The 12,846-nt window shown below is 38.0% G+C and overlaps 1 protein-coding gene across 1 annotated transcript in view; it reads right to left on the bottom strand.

Annotated features, from left to right (window-relative positions):
* Nucleotides 1-12,846, bottom strand: part of LRP2 (LDL receptor related protein 2) — a 195,441-nt gene that overhangs the window by 149,806 nt on the left and 32,789 nt on the right. The window contains exons 2-3 of the mRNA XM_077751078.1: nucleotides 7,099-7,206; nucleotides 4,977-5,099 (exon numbers count right to left, since the gene is read on the bottom strand). Of these exons, the coding sequence (XP_077607204.1) occupies nucleotides 4,977-5,099; nucleotides 7,099-7,206 (231 nt within the window). The remainder of the gene's footprint in view (nucleotides 1-4,976; nucleotides 5,100-7,098; nucleotides 7,207-12,846) is intronic.

Below are 12,846 nucleotides of genomic sequence, written 5' to 3' on the forward strand. Positions count from 1 at the left end.
CTAAAGAACATGTTTTTTATTCCCAAAAAGGCAAGTCATGAGTAGTAGCAGTAGTAATAAAATATGAAGAAAAACTAAATCAGGTGCTTGTCTTCTTAAACTGATGCCCAAAGCAATTCTATATTTTGTGCTCAACTTTTCAAAGGGGTTTATGAAGGAGCAATTAAAAGTTCATTCAAACACAGAAAAATGACAAATTAAAATCATATGGTTCCATGAACCAGTCTGATGTGAGAATTCACTTATTTACTCATTACGTAAACATCTACTGGGGGCCTATTACATGCCACAAAGTACACCAATAATGAGAATATAATGATGAATGAGGCACACTCCCTACTCTCAAGGATCTCTTGGTTTTTTATGGGACTAAGAAATTTATTAGAATTTATTAGAGGGGTGTCTGGGTGGCTCTGTTGGTTATGTGTCCAACTCTTGATTTCAGCTCAGGTCATGATCTCACAGTTCATGAGTTTAAGCCTCGCGTCGGGTCTGTTTTGACAACTCAGAGTCTGCTTGAGATTCTCTCTCTCCCTCTCTTTCTCTCTCCTGCTAGTGTGCTCACTCTCTCTCTCAAAATAAATAGTTTTTAAAGAATTAATTAAAAACAGTGATGAAAGTGAATTATAGAAGGATCAGGGAGAGGTGCCTAATTCACTCTGAGATGAGAGTGTCAACAGGGACAACTTCCTTTAGGAGGTAACACCCCACCTGGGCCTTATAGGAGAAGCAGTGAGGTTAGCAAGGTCAAAAGGAAAGAAAGAAGGACAGTCTGTCAAAAAGCATTCAGGCAGCATGCACAGAGGTGAAAGAGGGACACAGCACCATATGCCCAAAGGAACTACAAGCACTGCTGTGACCCCACATAGGAATTTCAAGACATGAATGGCAAGAGAGACATGGAAAGATAAGCACTGGCCGTATCACAGAAGTCACTGTAAAACATGTTACCATGTTAAGAAGCTGGAGCTTTCTTCTTGGGATGCAGAGCGAGATACCCAAGTTTTGGTTAAATATTTGTAGTATGAGTGTCAGAGAGAACCTAAAGAGGCACAGGACTAGAGGTGGGGAGGCCAATCCAGAGGCTGCTGCAGTCACACTGTTAAGAGATACTGGAAGTGATGCTATAAATGGGAAAGAGATGAACTTCAGAGACATTAGGCCAGGCTAAATGAAGAGCAGAAGAATGAAGAATAATTCCAAATTTCTAGCTTGGGTGCCTAAGGGATTGTGATATACTTTCCATGCTAATTGAGTACATCTTTAATGTCACTAACAGCCATCTTTATTCTTGCTCTAATGCTGTTGTTATGAAATATGTTTCATAAAATTCTAGATTAACAAGGAAAAAGACCTCACTCTGCCTATTTCTAGTAGTTTAAGACCGATGTTGTATTTTCTGCTAGTAACTTATAGTGAGGTTTTTTTTTTTTTTTATTTCTTTAAAAAGACAGGCAGGGGTGCCTGGGTGGCTTAGTTGTTTGGGCACACAACTTCAGCTCAAGTCATGATCTCACAGCTCATGGGTTCAAGCCCCATGTCAGGCTCTGTGCTGACAGCTCAGAGCCTGGATCCTGCTTCGGATTCTTTGTCTCCTTCTCTCTCTGCCCCTCCCCTGCTCATGCTCTGTCTCTCTCTCTCTCCCTCTCAAAAATAAATATTTAACAAAAATTTTAAGAAAAATCCATGTTAGATAAGTAAACAAACAAACCAGTTCAGGAGAGATTATTAATCCCACTTGGGACACCTTGAATTAGAGGCATCCTGGAGATCTACAACAGGCAGTTGAATATGCAAGACTGATGTGTGGGCAAGAAATCTGGGTCATAAGTAAGCATAGATTTGTGTTATCACTAGCCCATCTAGATTTATCAAAATCATGAGGTTGGTTGAAATTATCCTGGAAAAGCATTGAGTAAGAGGAGTTGCTAACTGCAGGGCACTAAGCAACAGCCATAGTCATGGGCTGAGTAGAAGAAGAATACAAAATGGAATGATCAAAGCAGTTCAGAAAAGAACCAGGACAATGAGGAGTCATGGCAGCTAAGACAGTAGTGTCAAGAAGGAGGGAATGATTGCCAAAGTCAAGTGCAACAGAAAAGTCCATCCAACTTTGAGAAAGGAAAAATGCCCACTCTGCTTAACAATCAAGTATTCCCTGGTGACCTTAGTGAATATAGTGGTGGCATATTCTATCTGTAGCTAAAGGATGTCTAATAAAGAATTTTATAACATCAAAAATGCAAGAACTACACTGTGAAATCCATACTCATTTAAAGTAGCATGTAACATTGCTTATAAATTATTGCTATAGGAGCACCTGGGTGGCTCAGTTGGTTAAGCATCCGATTCTTGATTTCGGCTCAGGTCAGGATCTCACAGTTCAGTGTGTGGGATTGAGCCCCACTTTAGGCTCTGTACAAACAGCTAAGAGCCTGTTTAGGATTCTCTTTCTCCCTTTCCCTCTCTCTCTCTCTCCCTTCCCCTGATCATACTCTCAAAAATAAATATTTTTAAAAATTAAATAAATAAATTTCTGCTATAATGCTTTTTCCAATCTCTTTTCCCAAGTGGTTGTTCTTAGAAGTTCACATCCCTCTGTAAATATTATTATTGGCAAGGGGTTATCCATTACATTGTATCACAATCTACAGCTCACCTTTCTTCCTACTTTGTGTGGGGATCAAGGGAAAATAGAACCAAAATGGTATATCTAGCCAAAAGATAAATAACTCATCACTCATTAATTCATTCAGTACTCACTTGTCAAGAACCTACTATCTGCTAAACAAAACAACAAGCCTTAGGGATCTGAGCTGAATCATATCCACTGCTCTCCAGAGATTCCCAATCTAGCCCCATCCTGTTCTCATTCAGTACTATCTGCGAGTCATCCCTTCTTTCCCCTAGGACCTTTGAGGGGTTGGCCAGAAAATAGTTTTGGCGCAGACAGATTTCCTACAAACAAAGATTTCTTCCTGTGTCCTATTATGCCTGGCACTTTTAATTCCTCTCTTCACTACTTCTGAACGATCATCTCCCATCTCCCTTTCTCAGATCTGCTTGTCCCCTTTTGGGGTTCCACATCACATCCTGAAACATAACTGGATCTCATCTGGACATTCCATGCTCCTGTTTGGCCTTGATTAGCTCAAGGTCTCAAGATTGTCATTTGTCACCACCACCACCCTCCACACCCCTAACACAGTTTGCTGGTTTCTCCTTGATCACTTTGTCCCAAATATCACCATCACTTTGTTGCTGAAAGACCCCATGACCAACACTGACAAGCCCTAACCAGCTGTTTATACAGTCTTCATTTTAGGTTTAAACCAAAGTCAAACTGGGTATTTTGAGAATTCCTATTCTTTTCCTCAAAAGACCCTTGGCTCTACTGAAAAGAGTTCTCAGTCAATGCTGGACTCAAAAGTCCTGGGCTAAATTCCAAGTTCTTATAAATGAATCCAGGACCAACTGAAGACCACGGAATCTCCATTGCTAGTCATATAATGACTAAACAAGTTCTCACATGAAGTAGCCATCAAAAACATCTGTTTCTTCTTTGATCTTTGTGGACAATGACTGTAAAAATGCCAACAGGATCTTGGCTGACTCTTAAAATCAAACACAAAGTGATGATAGATGTCTATGATCTGTGGGATGTGTATTTAATGAAACAAAATGTAGGGGAGACTTAAAGGTAAATGCCACACAGTGATCAGAGCTAGACTCTTCCTCAGGACAATTGGGGTCAAGAGCCTGAAGTGGTTCCTTACGGTCAGATATCTGCTCTCTAATTTCCATCTCAGTCTAACCTAGACGTCTAAAAGGTCTTTGGTTTTTTATTTTGGGGGCTTGGGGTGGGATTGTCTTAAACGCACACAGACACACACACACAGACACACACACACACACACACACACACACACACACACAGAAGTTGACATTAGAATTATAACAATGCAAATTCCAAGACTTCTGCAGCTTTCATGCCATCACAAAAAGCCAACAGGCTAAATAATGATGGCAGAGCAGAAAAGTGAGAGAAAATTGGTCGATAATTTATTGTGTTGGGAATTCATCAACCCTGGAACAACAATACATTTAGCTTCTTAGTGTGTAAGGTAATAAATTTCCCCTTTGCTTAACTTTTATGAGATGGGCTTTTCATTCTTTGCAATCAAAAACATCCTCACTGATACAGGAATAATTTTTAATTATACAATTATCCTTAATAGAAAAAACAAAGAAATGCTACACATGGCGTATTTCTCATATGCTGCCATCGAATATATACCCAAGATTCCTCTCTCATCCAAAACTATTTTCAAGCCCACTTCAAACTTTTACAGGTTGATCCCAAAGAAATTAGAATGGCAGTTTCTTCCAGTTTCCTGTCCTGAACTCCCTCAGTGTTCAGGAAAGCAACAGCTACCAAGGTCTTCCTCATTGCCATTCCCTCATTCCCTCCTTCCCTCCTTGTTACAGCTCATCTCATCTGATGCAGACTATACCAGTAATCACTTTTACAACAACCAACAATGCTTCCAACAAACCTCACTATGAGCCCCACTGCCACTTAATCAAAGAGAAGGTAGTTTAACACCGAAGCAGGAGGGGTAGAAGGTTAGTATGCAGCGCACACCGCAGGACCCCAAAGAACTGTTCAGCTGCCAACCACACATATGAAGACTGCCCCCCCCATAGAAACCAATAAATGTTTCATTTCTTTACTGAGTGTGATACAGTCTTAATTACATACTGAGAACTTGTCCCGTTTCCAAATTGCTGAGGAATATTGTAGAATTCTTCAGCTCATTCACACTTTCGATATCATCTCACCCTGAGTGAGATTGCCAGCATAGGTTCCCCCTGTGATTTGAGCTCCAATTCACCATTTATAAAGAATCATCTCATTATTATTGTTCGATTTTATGTACCGGGGGCCAAAACAAAATTTCTCTGTAAACGCTTACGGCAATGTTGATGTTCATCGGAGCCATCCTCACAGTCCTGGTCATTGTCACACTCCCAGAAGTTAGGGATGCACAGACCTTCAGCCTGACACAGGAACTGGTTTGAGCTGCAAGAAGGGGGAGCTAAAACAAACCAGAAAAAGGACTCAACTCATTGTGTAAACACCCACCCTATCATACCAACAAGCTTCAAAACATACTTCAAAACAATCTGTGTCAACCCTTGCTTAATATATTTGATAGTAAATAGTAAACAATCTTATAAAAGAATCTGTGGACTCTAATCAGCATTCAAAGCCAAATAATCTCAGCAAGGGCATCACAACAAACTGATGATGCAAATCAATACAAAAACACAAAGAATAAAACAAACAGCCAAAACACATCCATACAAAGCCATGACAAAAATTATTAAATTAAAATTTTAATTTAAATACAAATTAACCATGAGTTATTGTTAAACTATTTGAAACGTTTTGTAATAACTAATAGTAAAGCATCATGATGAGCTGAAAAAAACATGCTATTCAGAAATGAAGACCCAGAATGGAATAATTATTGTTTCTATAATTTTCTTGCCTTAGGATCTTTGGAGGGTTCTCTGAACCTCAACATATGCACCATAAAATGGGGACTATATCTCATAATTTGCTACAAAAAAAATAAATTAAATATAATTTGTGTGCAAGTGAAGTATAATCTTAGCTGCTACCACCACTGTCGTTGGTACTGTTGTTATTATGATTGTTATGGAACATTGTTATTGCACTAACAATCTCTAAAGAGTTGTGGGTAGAACTGTTTATTCCAGAACACATAGTTCTTGCTTTTCTGCTCCTGGTGTTTAATCTAAAAATGAACTCAGCAGTCCCATAGGAAGCAAACAAACAGATAGCACATGATCATGTCTCTGCAAATAGAAGTACTCCCTTGCTTAAAATGTGATTCACGGGGGGTGCCTGAGTGGCTCAGTCGCTTAAGCATCTGACTTCGGCTCAGGTCATGATCTCACGGCTCGTGGGTTTGAGCCCCGCGTTGGGCTCTGTGCTGACAGCTAGCTCAGAGCCTGGAGCCTGCTTCAGATTCTGTGTCTCCCTCTCTCTCTGGCCCTCCCCTGATCATGCTGTCTCTCTCTCTCTCTCTCTCTCTCAGAAATAAATAAAACATTTAAAAAAATGTGATTCACGGACTAGCACCATGAGCATCACATGGGAGCTGGTAAATGCAGAATCTTAGGTCCCACTCCAAATGCAAAATCCGTACATCAACCAGCTCCCCAGGTTGCTCCATTTGTGCATGGAAATTTGAGAAGCGCCCCACCCTTCTCATTTTCAAGTGCATCACGATCCAAACACTACACCAAAGTTTCTTCTTTTGTGCCACAGGATGGCCAACAATTGAAATCAAAATTTATCTTTCCCCTATTTCTTGGTTTTCAGATGATAACCCTTGTGTGTTCACTAGTCAGAATGAATGAAATTGCAGTAGTGTGATTGATCACCTACGGCAAGGTGGGAAAGCAAATTTGTGCAGGAAGGAGGATTTTAATGAATGATTCAACTTCACTACGCCTGTTTCCTAATCTGAAACCTATCTCAGAATACTGAGAGAACTAAATGAAGAAATACATGTGAATATATGTGAAAGGGATTATATTATTAAATTTTGGGTCTACAATATTATTGTGTTTTTAAACATAATTTTTTAAAACATAAGACCACACTAACCTGTTCTGTGATCTCTTTGTGTAATTTGCACAAATTACACAATGTCCTTTATACAAAAACAGACTCTTCCTTGAATTACAAATCACAGTTGGTGCACAAAATTTCCAGAGTGAATAATCTGAAATACTTATATTATAGGCTTTAGGAAACACAAATCTGTTTCCATATCAACATCATGGGAAAAGGGTAAGATAGAAATGGATGTGATTTGAACCCCTTCCTCCAAACGAACTAAAAGAATCATTAATGCCATCAGTTCTCTATTCACTCAAGACTTGAGCCCAGTCCTGAATCTATCACTAAAGGTACAATTCTTTGTCTTTGGTACAGCTGAATTCACAAGGAAACACTTAGGTTCCTCAAAACAGAGCCTGGTCCGGCCCCTCCTCACTTACAGCAACCAGCTTCATCCGTGTCATCCAGGCAGTCTCTGGTCCCATCACACCTCCAGGATACAGGGATACACTGCCCGTCTTCACAGCGAAAATGTTCACTGTCACATTCTGGTAACACCACATGCAAAAGAAAAGCGGTTTAAAAATTTACCCACACAGATATTTCAAAGAAATACAAGTGATGCAATCAAAGAAATACAAGTGTTTTATACAAATGAAAATTTTTTCAATGAATTAATAATCAAAAGAATGCAAACTGTTTATAAAATTAAGAAAACATTCTTATAATGATTATTATGTTATCTCTTTCAAGATCTGCAGGAAGATGGTCATTTTTGTACACAGCTGAGAAGAGTGTACCTCAACGTAACCAATCTGGAAAGCAATTTGACAACAACGTATCTTGCTTTTTAAAAGTGCTTTTCTGAGTTCCTTTATTTTTAGGTATCCCCACTCCCTTCCCCCTAAAGAAGTAATCAGAGAATCAGACAAAGATTTACATATGCAGATTTTAATCACAGAATTCCTTATAATAAATTGCAAGCTGCCTAGATGTTCAATAATTTCAAAAAAAGATAAAATTTTCTTATATCTTTACATTAACATATTAAGAACTCATTAAAATAATTATGTAGACTTCTAGATGATTTGGATAAAAACTTATATTATCTAACAAAGATAAAGATATGGAGAAAAAAGTGTAGAAAAAGACCAGAATGTTATTGGTGGTTATCTCTGATTGATAACATCATGAGTAACTTCTCATTTGCTTGATTATGCCTTTTATCAGTTCTTCGCCCTTTGTTTTTTTAAGTCCCTTTTTATTACTAAATCATACACAGCAATTTATGGTCCTACATTCATAGATTCAGACCAATATTTTGGCTTTTTGTTGAACTAATTTTAGGATGCCAGATCTGTAAGCTCATCTCTGCTTGCTCTTTAAGCCAAAAAGAAAGAAAAAAAAAAAAAGAAAAAGAAAAATCTCTGTACCCAACCAGAGTATACAAATTTGGCCCCCAAAGTTACTGCATTCCCAAACAGCAGTGATATCCCCTAGTGATACCAGAAAGAGAATATAACTTAGACAAGTTTATTTATCCAACCAATAAGACCAGCAATTATCCTGGGTCTCCCCAAGGGACTAATTTGGCAGTTGGAAATCCTTTGAGTTTCCCCATATATCTGACCAGTGACTTCCCCATGTATTCTGAGCCAAGTAGGAAGCTTTTTTGAAGAAAACAGCCAATATCAGCCCAACTTGGAGAAGATGCAGAAATATTTTTTCACAAGCCCAACGCAGTAGAGGAGTAATTTGGGGAGTTGAAAGAATACAATTATTCTCCCCAGGTATTTAAGTGATCATGCTAAATTACCTATTTCAGTTATTGGCTAATTAAGCCAAAATTAGGTAAATATACAGATCAATTATCTACTCCTAAGAGAAATAAACAATGTGCTATCCTGACTTGTGTAAATGCAGGCATATCAACAGCATGACATAAACATAGTTAAGTGATCTATTCCTAGGGGATATAGGCTACTTTGTTCATGGAATGTTCAAATCTGATTGTCTGGTAGTGACATCCTGATTTATAATGTATGCTGCAAATGGTCAGAAACTTCCCTTGGCTAAATGGTGGTACCGAGTGGTACAGGAATACGTACACCCAAATACCTTCTATAGACTAATGCACGATGGTGGTTGGTGGTGCAGGTCTGGGGTTGGTGGTGCAGGTCTCTTATCAACTACCTTTAAAACACAACAACCTCCCTTGCAAAAATGCCCCTAAGGAATGTACAAATTCACTCTGGAATCCCAGAACTTCTCATTGGATTTTGTTCTACAAAGCAATATTTCCATGGGAGATTAGGGGCTTTGGAGGTTTAGCTATTAACACAACATATATTAAATTGCTTTTATCAGTTAAGTCTATTGTTAGGAATCCAACATAATACATTTGTAGGTTAGTACATTTGTCTCCCTTACTATCTAATAATTGCTAGTTGAAAAATCATAACAATCAAAAGGTCAGTCTACTTGCAAAGAGTTTCATATTGTTATGAAAAAATGAGAGGCATAAACTTAGAAACTGAGTTCACAGAAGAAAACTTTCAAAACAATTTATTGACTATTTTAAAATATATATAATCCTTAAGCAACTTTTATTACAAGTCAAATTTTAAGGTTATTTTTCATTTTTCTTAAAATATGAAGTTAAACACATCATAAAAAGAACACAAAATAGACATCCAAAAGTCACTTTTTAAAAAGCTTCAAAGCCAATTACATAGGACACATGAGAACCAAAATTGATAGGAGGAATTTTGCAATTAATTCTTTCTAGTTAGAGTTTTTTCACAATTGATCTCCCAGATACTCAGTTATCTACAAAAGCGTATCAAGCTCAATTTACTCACTTTATCAACAGATCCATGATAATTCATCAAATTCTCCTTTTCAGTATTACTTTCTATGCCTGTTGTAACTCCCAAATGACTATTGTTTGGAAATACCTCTCCAGAAAAAACAAACCGATACTATATCATTGCTGGGTGGCCTCCCAGCAATCAGTGTTCCACTGGTGTCAGAAGCCTGTCATTCACTCTATTATAAAGAGAATATGTGCTGTTTAGAAGCAAACTTCTGGTGGAAAGATCTGGGTCAGGTCTGATAACAATGGCAGGTGCCCCTGATTTCAATTCATCTGTGTGAACTTTATTTTCAAATTGCATTGCGTTCCATTTTAAATAAGTCAACCCCACCACAGGTATCTACACCTTAATTGTTTAATAATTTGAAGTCCAAATGAGCAAGGAAATGGATTTCATGCACTGGAGCCAAACACAGCTTGTGAATAAAAAAGAAAACCTAAATAGAGCAAAATGAAAAAAATTTTTTTTCAACAAATGGTCTCTAAACATCCATATCCAGTGAATCCAGTTTTAACCAAGAAGTAATTTTGCCATTAAGAGGAAAACATCGTAACCCACACTGAAATAAAAATCTTTTGTTAGGAACCAGGCAACCACTGACAAGAATCCACTGGGACCAAGCAAACACCCTACTTCCCCAGCACTAGCCCTGGCCTTTTCCAAGAATCAAAATAGATGAAAAAAATACTCGCATGGTGCTTAAATGGCATGCACCACTCTAAGCGCTTTGCCAACTTCAAGTGGTTTAATTTCCCTAACAGCCCCATGAGATAGGTGTCATTTTTATGAACATTTCACAAATAAAGAACTTGAGGCATAGAGCAGTTCAGTCACTCGCCCAAGATCAAACAGCAAACATGCACAATGCAAGAATTTGGACCCTAGAGCTATAGTTTAGGTCCAAAAGGCATCTGTGCTACATTGACTACTGCTCTGTGTTCTCTTACACCAAAAGAAAAGAAAAAGGAAAAAGGAAAAAAAAATGATTCCGTCAAACTCAACAATGAATGTAAAAAATTTGACTTTTTTTCAAAGTTGCTGTCAGCATTAACTAAGTTCGTGAGTTGGGCTTGTGTGGAATCCCTACCACATCACATGCTCATAGAATTCAGTTGAAGAAGAGTAGTCTACCTGGCAGCAAACATTTCATATAAACATTCTTGGGCCTAAGAAAATTTGCCACAATCAAAAGCAACACATGGAAATCCAAAAACATTTCAATCTCTTCAAGAAAAATTATATTAGACATAAGGATAAATCTATTTTCCAACCTTATAAAGTCCCAAGCTGAAGAAAAACAAGAGTAATCCTTTCTTCATAAATAGCCATGTCCCAAGCTTCCTGGTCTAAGTGTTAGACCAAGAATGATTTAGAGAAATAGATAATGCCTAGAGGGAGGGGGAAGTCACTTGTTTTTCCAGTGCAGGGAACAGTACTAAATCAAGAACATCACTTCTGTATTCTTTCTAGCCTCCAGCACAGTGCTAGGCACATGAGGAATAGTCAATGCATATTCATCAGATAAGGAAAATTCCTCTTCATAATTCTTCATAATAAGAGTCAGCCTCTTGGTATCATACATGTAAAACCATTAGACAAATAAAATCATCAAGGCAAGTGGTAACACTGTTTGCTATCTTAAATCCACAGAAAGGAAAATGAAATCTGGAAAAACCTGAAATTACTTGAAAGAGGAATGTCCATAAGTTTAAAAACGAAAAAGGAAAATACTGAGTCATGTTGAAAGGTTTGATTCTCCTACCCTTTCCTGTAAAAGTTTTTTTTTTCTTTCTCTCATAAATTATTTTCTCAAAATAGAAAGGCAAGTCGTAGTCAATGGAACATTGTCCAAAGTGAACAGAGTAAGGTAATTTCTATGGCAAATCCTTTTTTCCTGTTAGATCCTCTTAACATGTGCTGGTCCTTCCAGACTCTCAGTTTACCTGAGGAAGAGGAGGCACATGTACTCTTTTCAAAGATACATCTAGGCACCTGGGTGGCTCAGTTGGTTAAGCATCTGACTTCAGCTCCGGTCAAGGTCTCAGGACGTGGGTTTGAGCCCCACATCAGGCTCTGTGCTGTCAGCTCAGACCCTGGAGCCTGCTTCAGATTCTGTTGTCTCCCTCTCTCTGGCCCTCCTCATCTCACACTCTGTCTCTCTCTGTCTGTCTCTGTCCCTGTGTCTCTCTCAAAAATAAACATTAAAATTTGTTTTTCATTAAATAAAGATACATCATATAAAAGTACATGACATGTTCATAGTCTTATCTTCACTGAGCTCAAAGAAACAAATGTAAGAGGCAATTCCTCCATTCATCCATAATTCTTTCTTCGTGTTTTCTGTACTTTATTTTTATTCCCTTGACATACTTGCAATGTTTATAAATTGGGTGATGGTTCGCTTCAATTCTCACACCTTATCCCCACCAACAAGGCCAGGTCCCTTCAAAGATTTAGAGTCACTTGCTTATTTCCAAAACTTTACACTGCAGCCATGACAGGCAGGAGTAACAAACTGTGTGGAAGGCCCTGCTCTGCCTAACATCAACTGGTGGAATGGGCCAGGACTCGATTGATGGAACTGAAACCAGACATGCACAGCAATCCAACCTGCAACTCTCTTTCTGTGCAACATTCTGGTTTTCATAACAGGCTGTCAAATAGATGGCCAGAATTTTTTTTTCAATGCAGTTTACAAACCAGAGTTGACTTTTTTTCCCAAAATTGTGTTTCAGAGCCCTGATGTCTGATTATTAAGACATTTCAAGAAGTCAAGGACTTTGAGGCAAAATTCCCAAAGCCATTTGATGTGTGATCATGTATACACATCATTTAAGTGTAGTTTGTTTGTTTAAAAAAAAAAAAAACCAAGAAGACTATGAGTTAGATTCATGAAACACACACACACACACACACACACACACACACACACACATCATACCTAGTATGTGCAAAACATTGTTCTAGGACTTGTGGAAGAAATAAAGTTAAGATATGGTTGGGTTTCTTTTTTTAATAGAATTTATAAATTCTGGGGGGACAAAAGTAACTTATATAATATAAATTAGCCATGTATTGTTTCCCATAGATCATCTCACTTATCTGTCACAATAACTCTGAAATAGGGATTAATAAATAGGCCCATTTCATAGACGAAGAAATTGAGGCATGACCAAATCTCACAACTAGTAGGTAGTGAAATGGGGATTCAGACCTAAGTAGTCTGGCTCCAAAGCTAGAGGATTTGGTTCCAAATAAGCAACATAGACAGTAAGAATAAACTGGTCTCAAGGAGAAAAAAATTACCATCAC

Source organism: Crocuta crocuta, unplaced genomic scaffold (genome assembly GCF_008692635.1).
Source record: "Crocuta crocuta isolate KB4526 unplaced genomic scaffold, BGI_CrCroc_1.0 scaffold219, whole genome shotgun sequence".
NCBI lineage: Eukaryota > Metazoa > Chordata > Mammalia > Carnivora > Hyaenidae > Crocuta > Crocuta crocuta.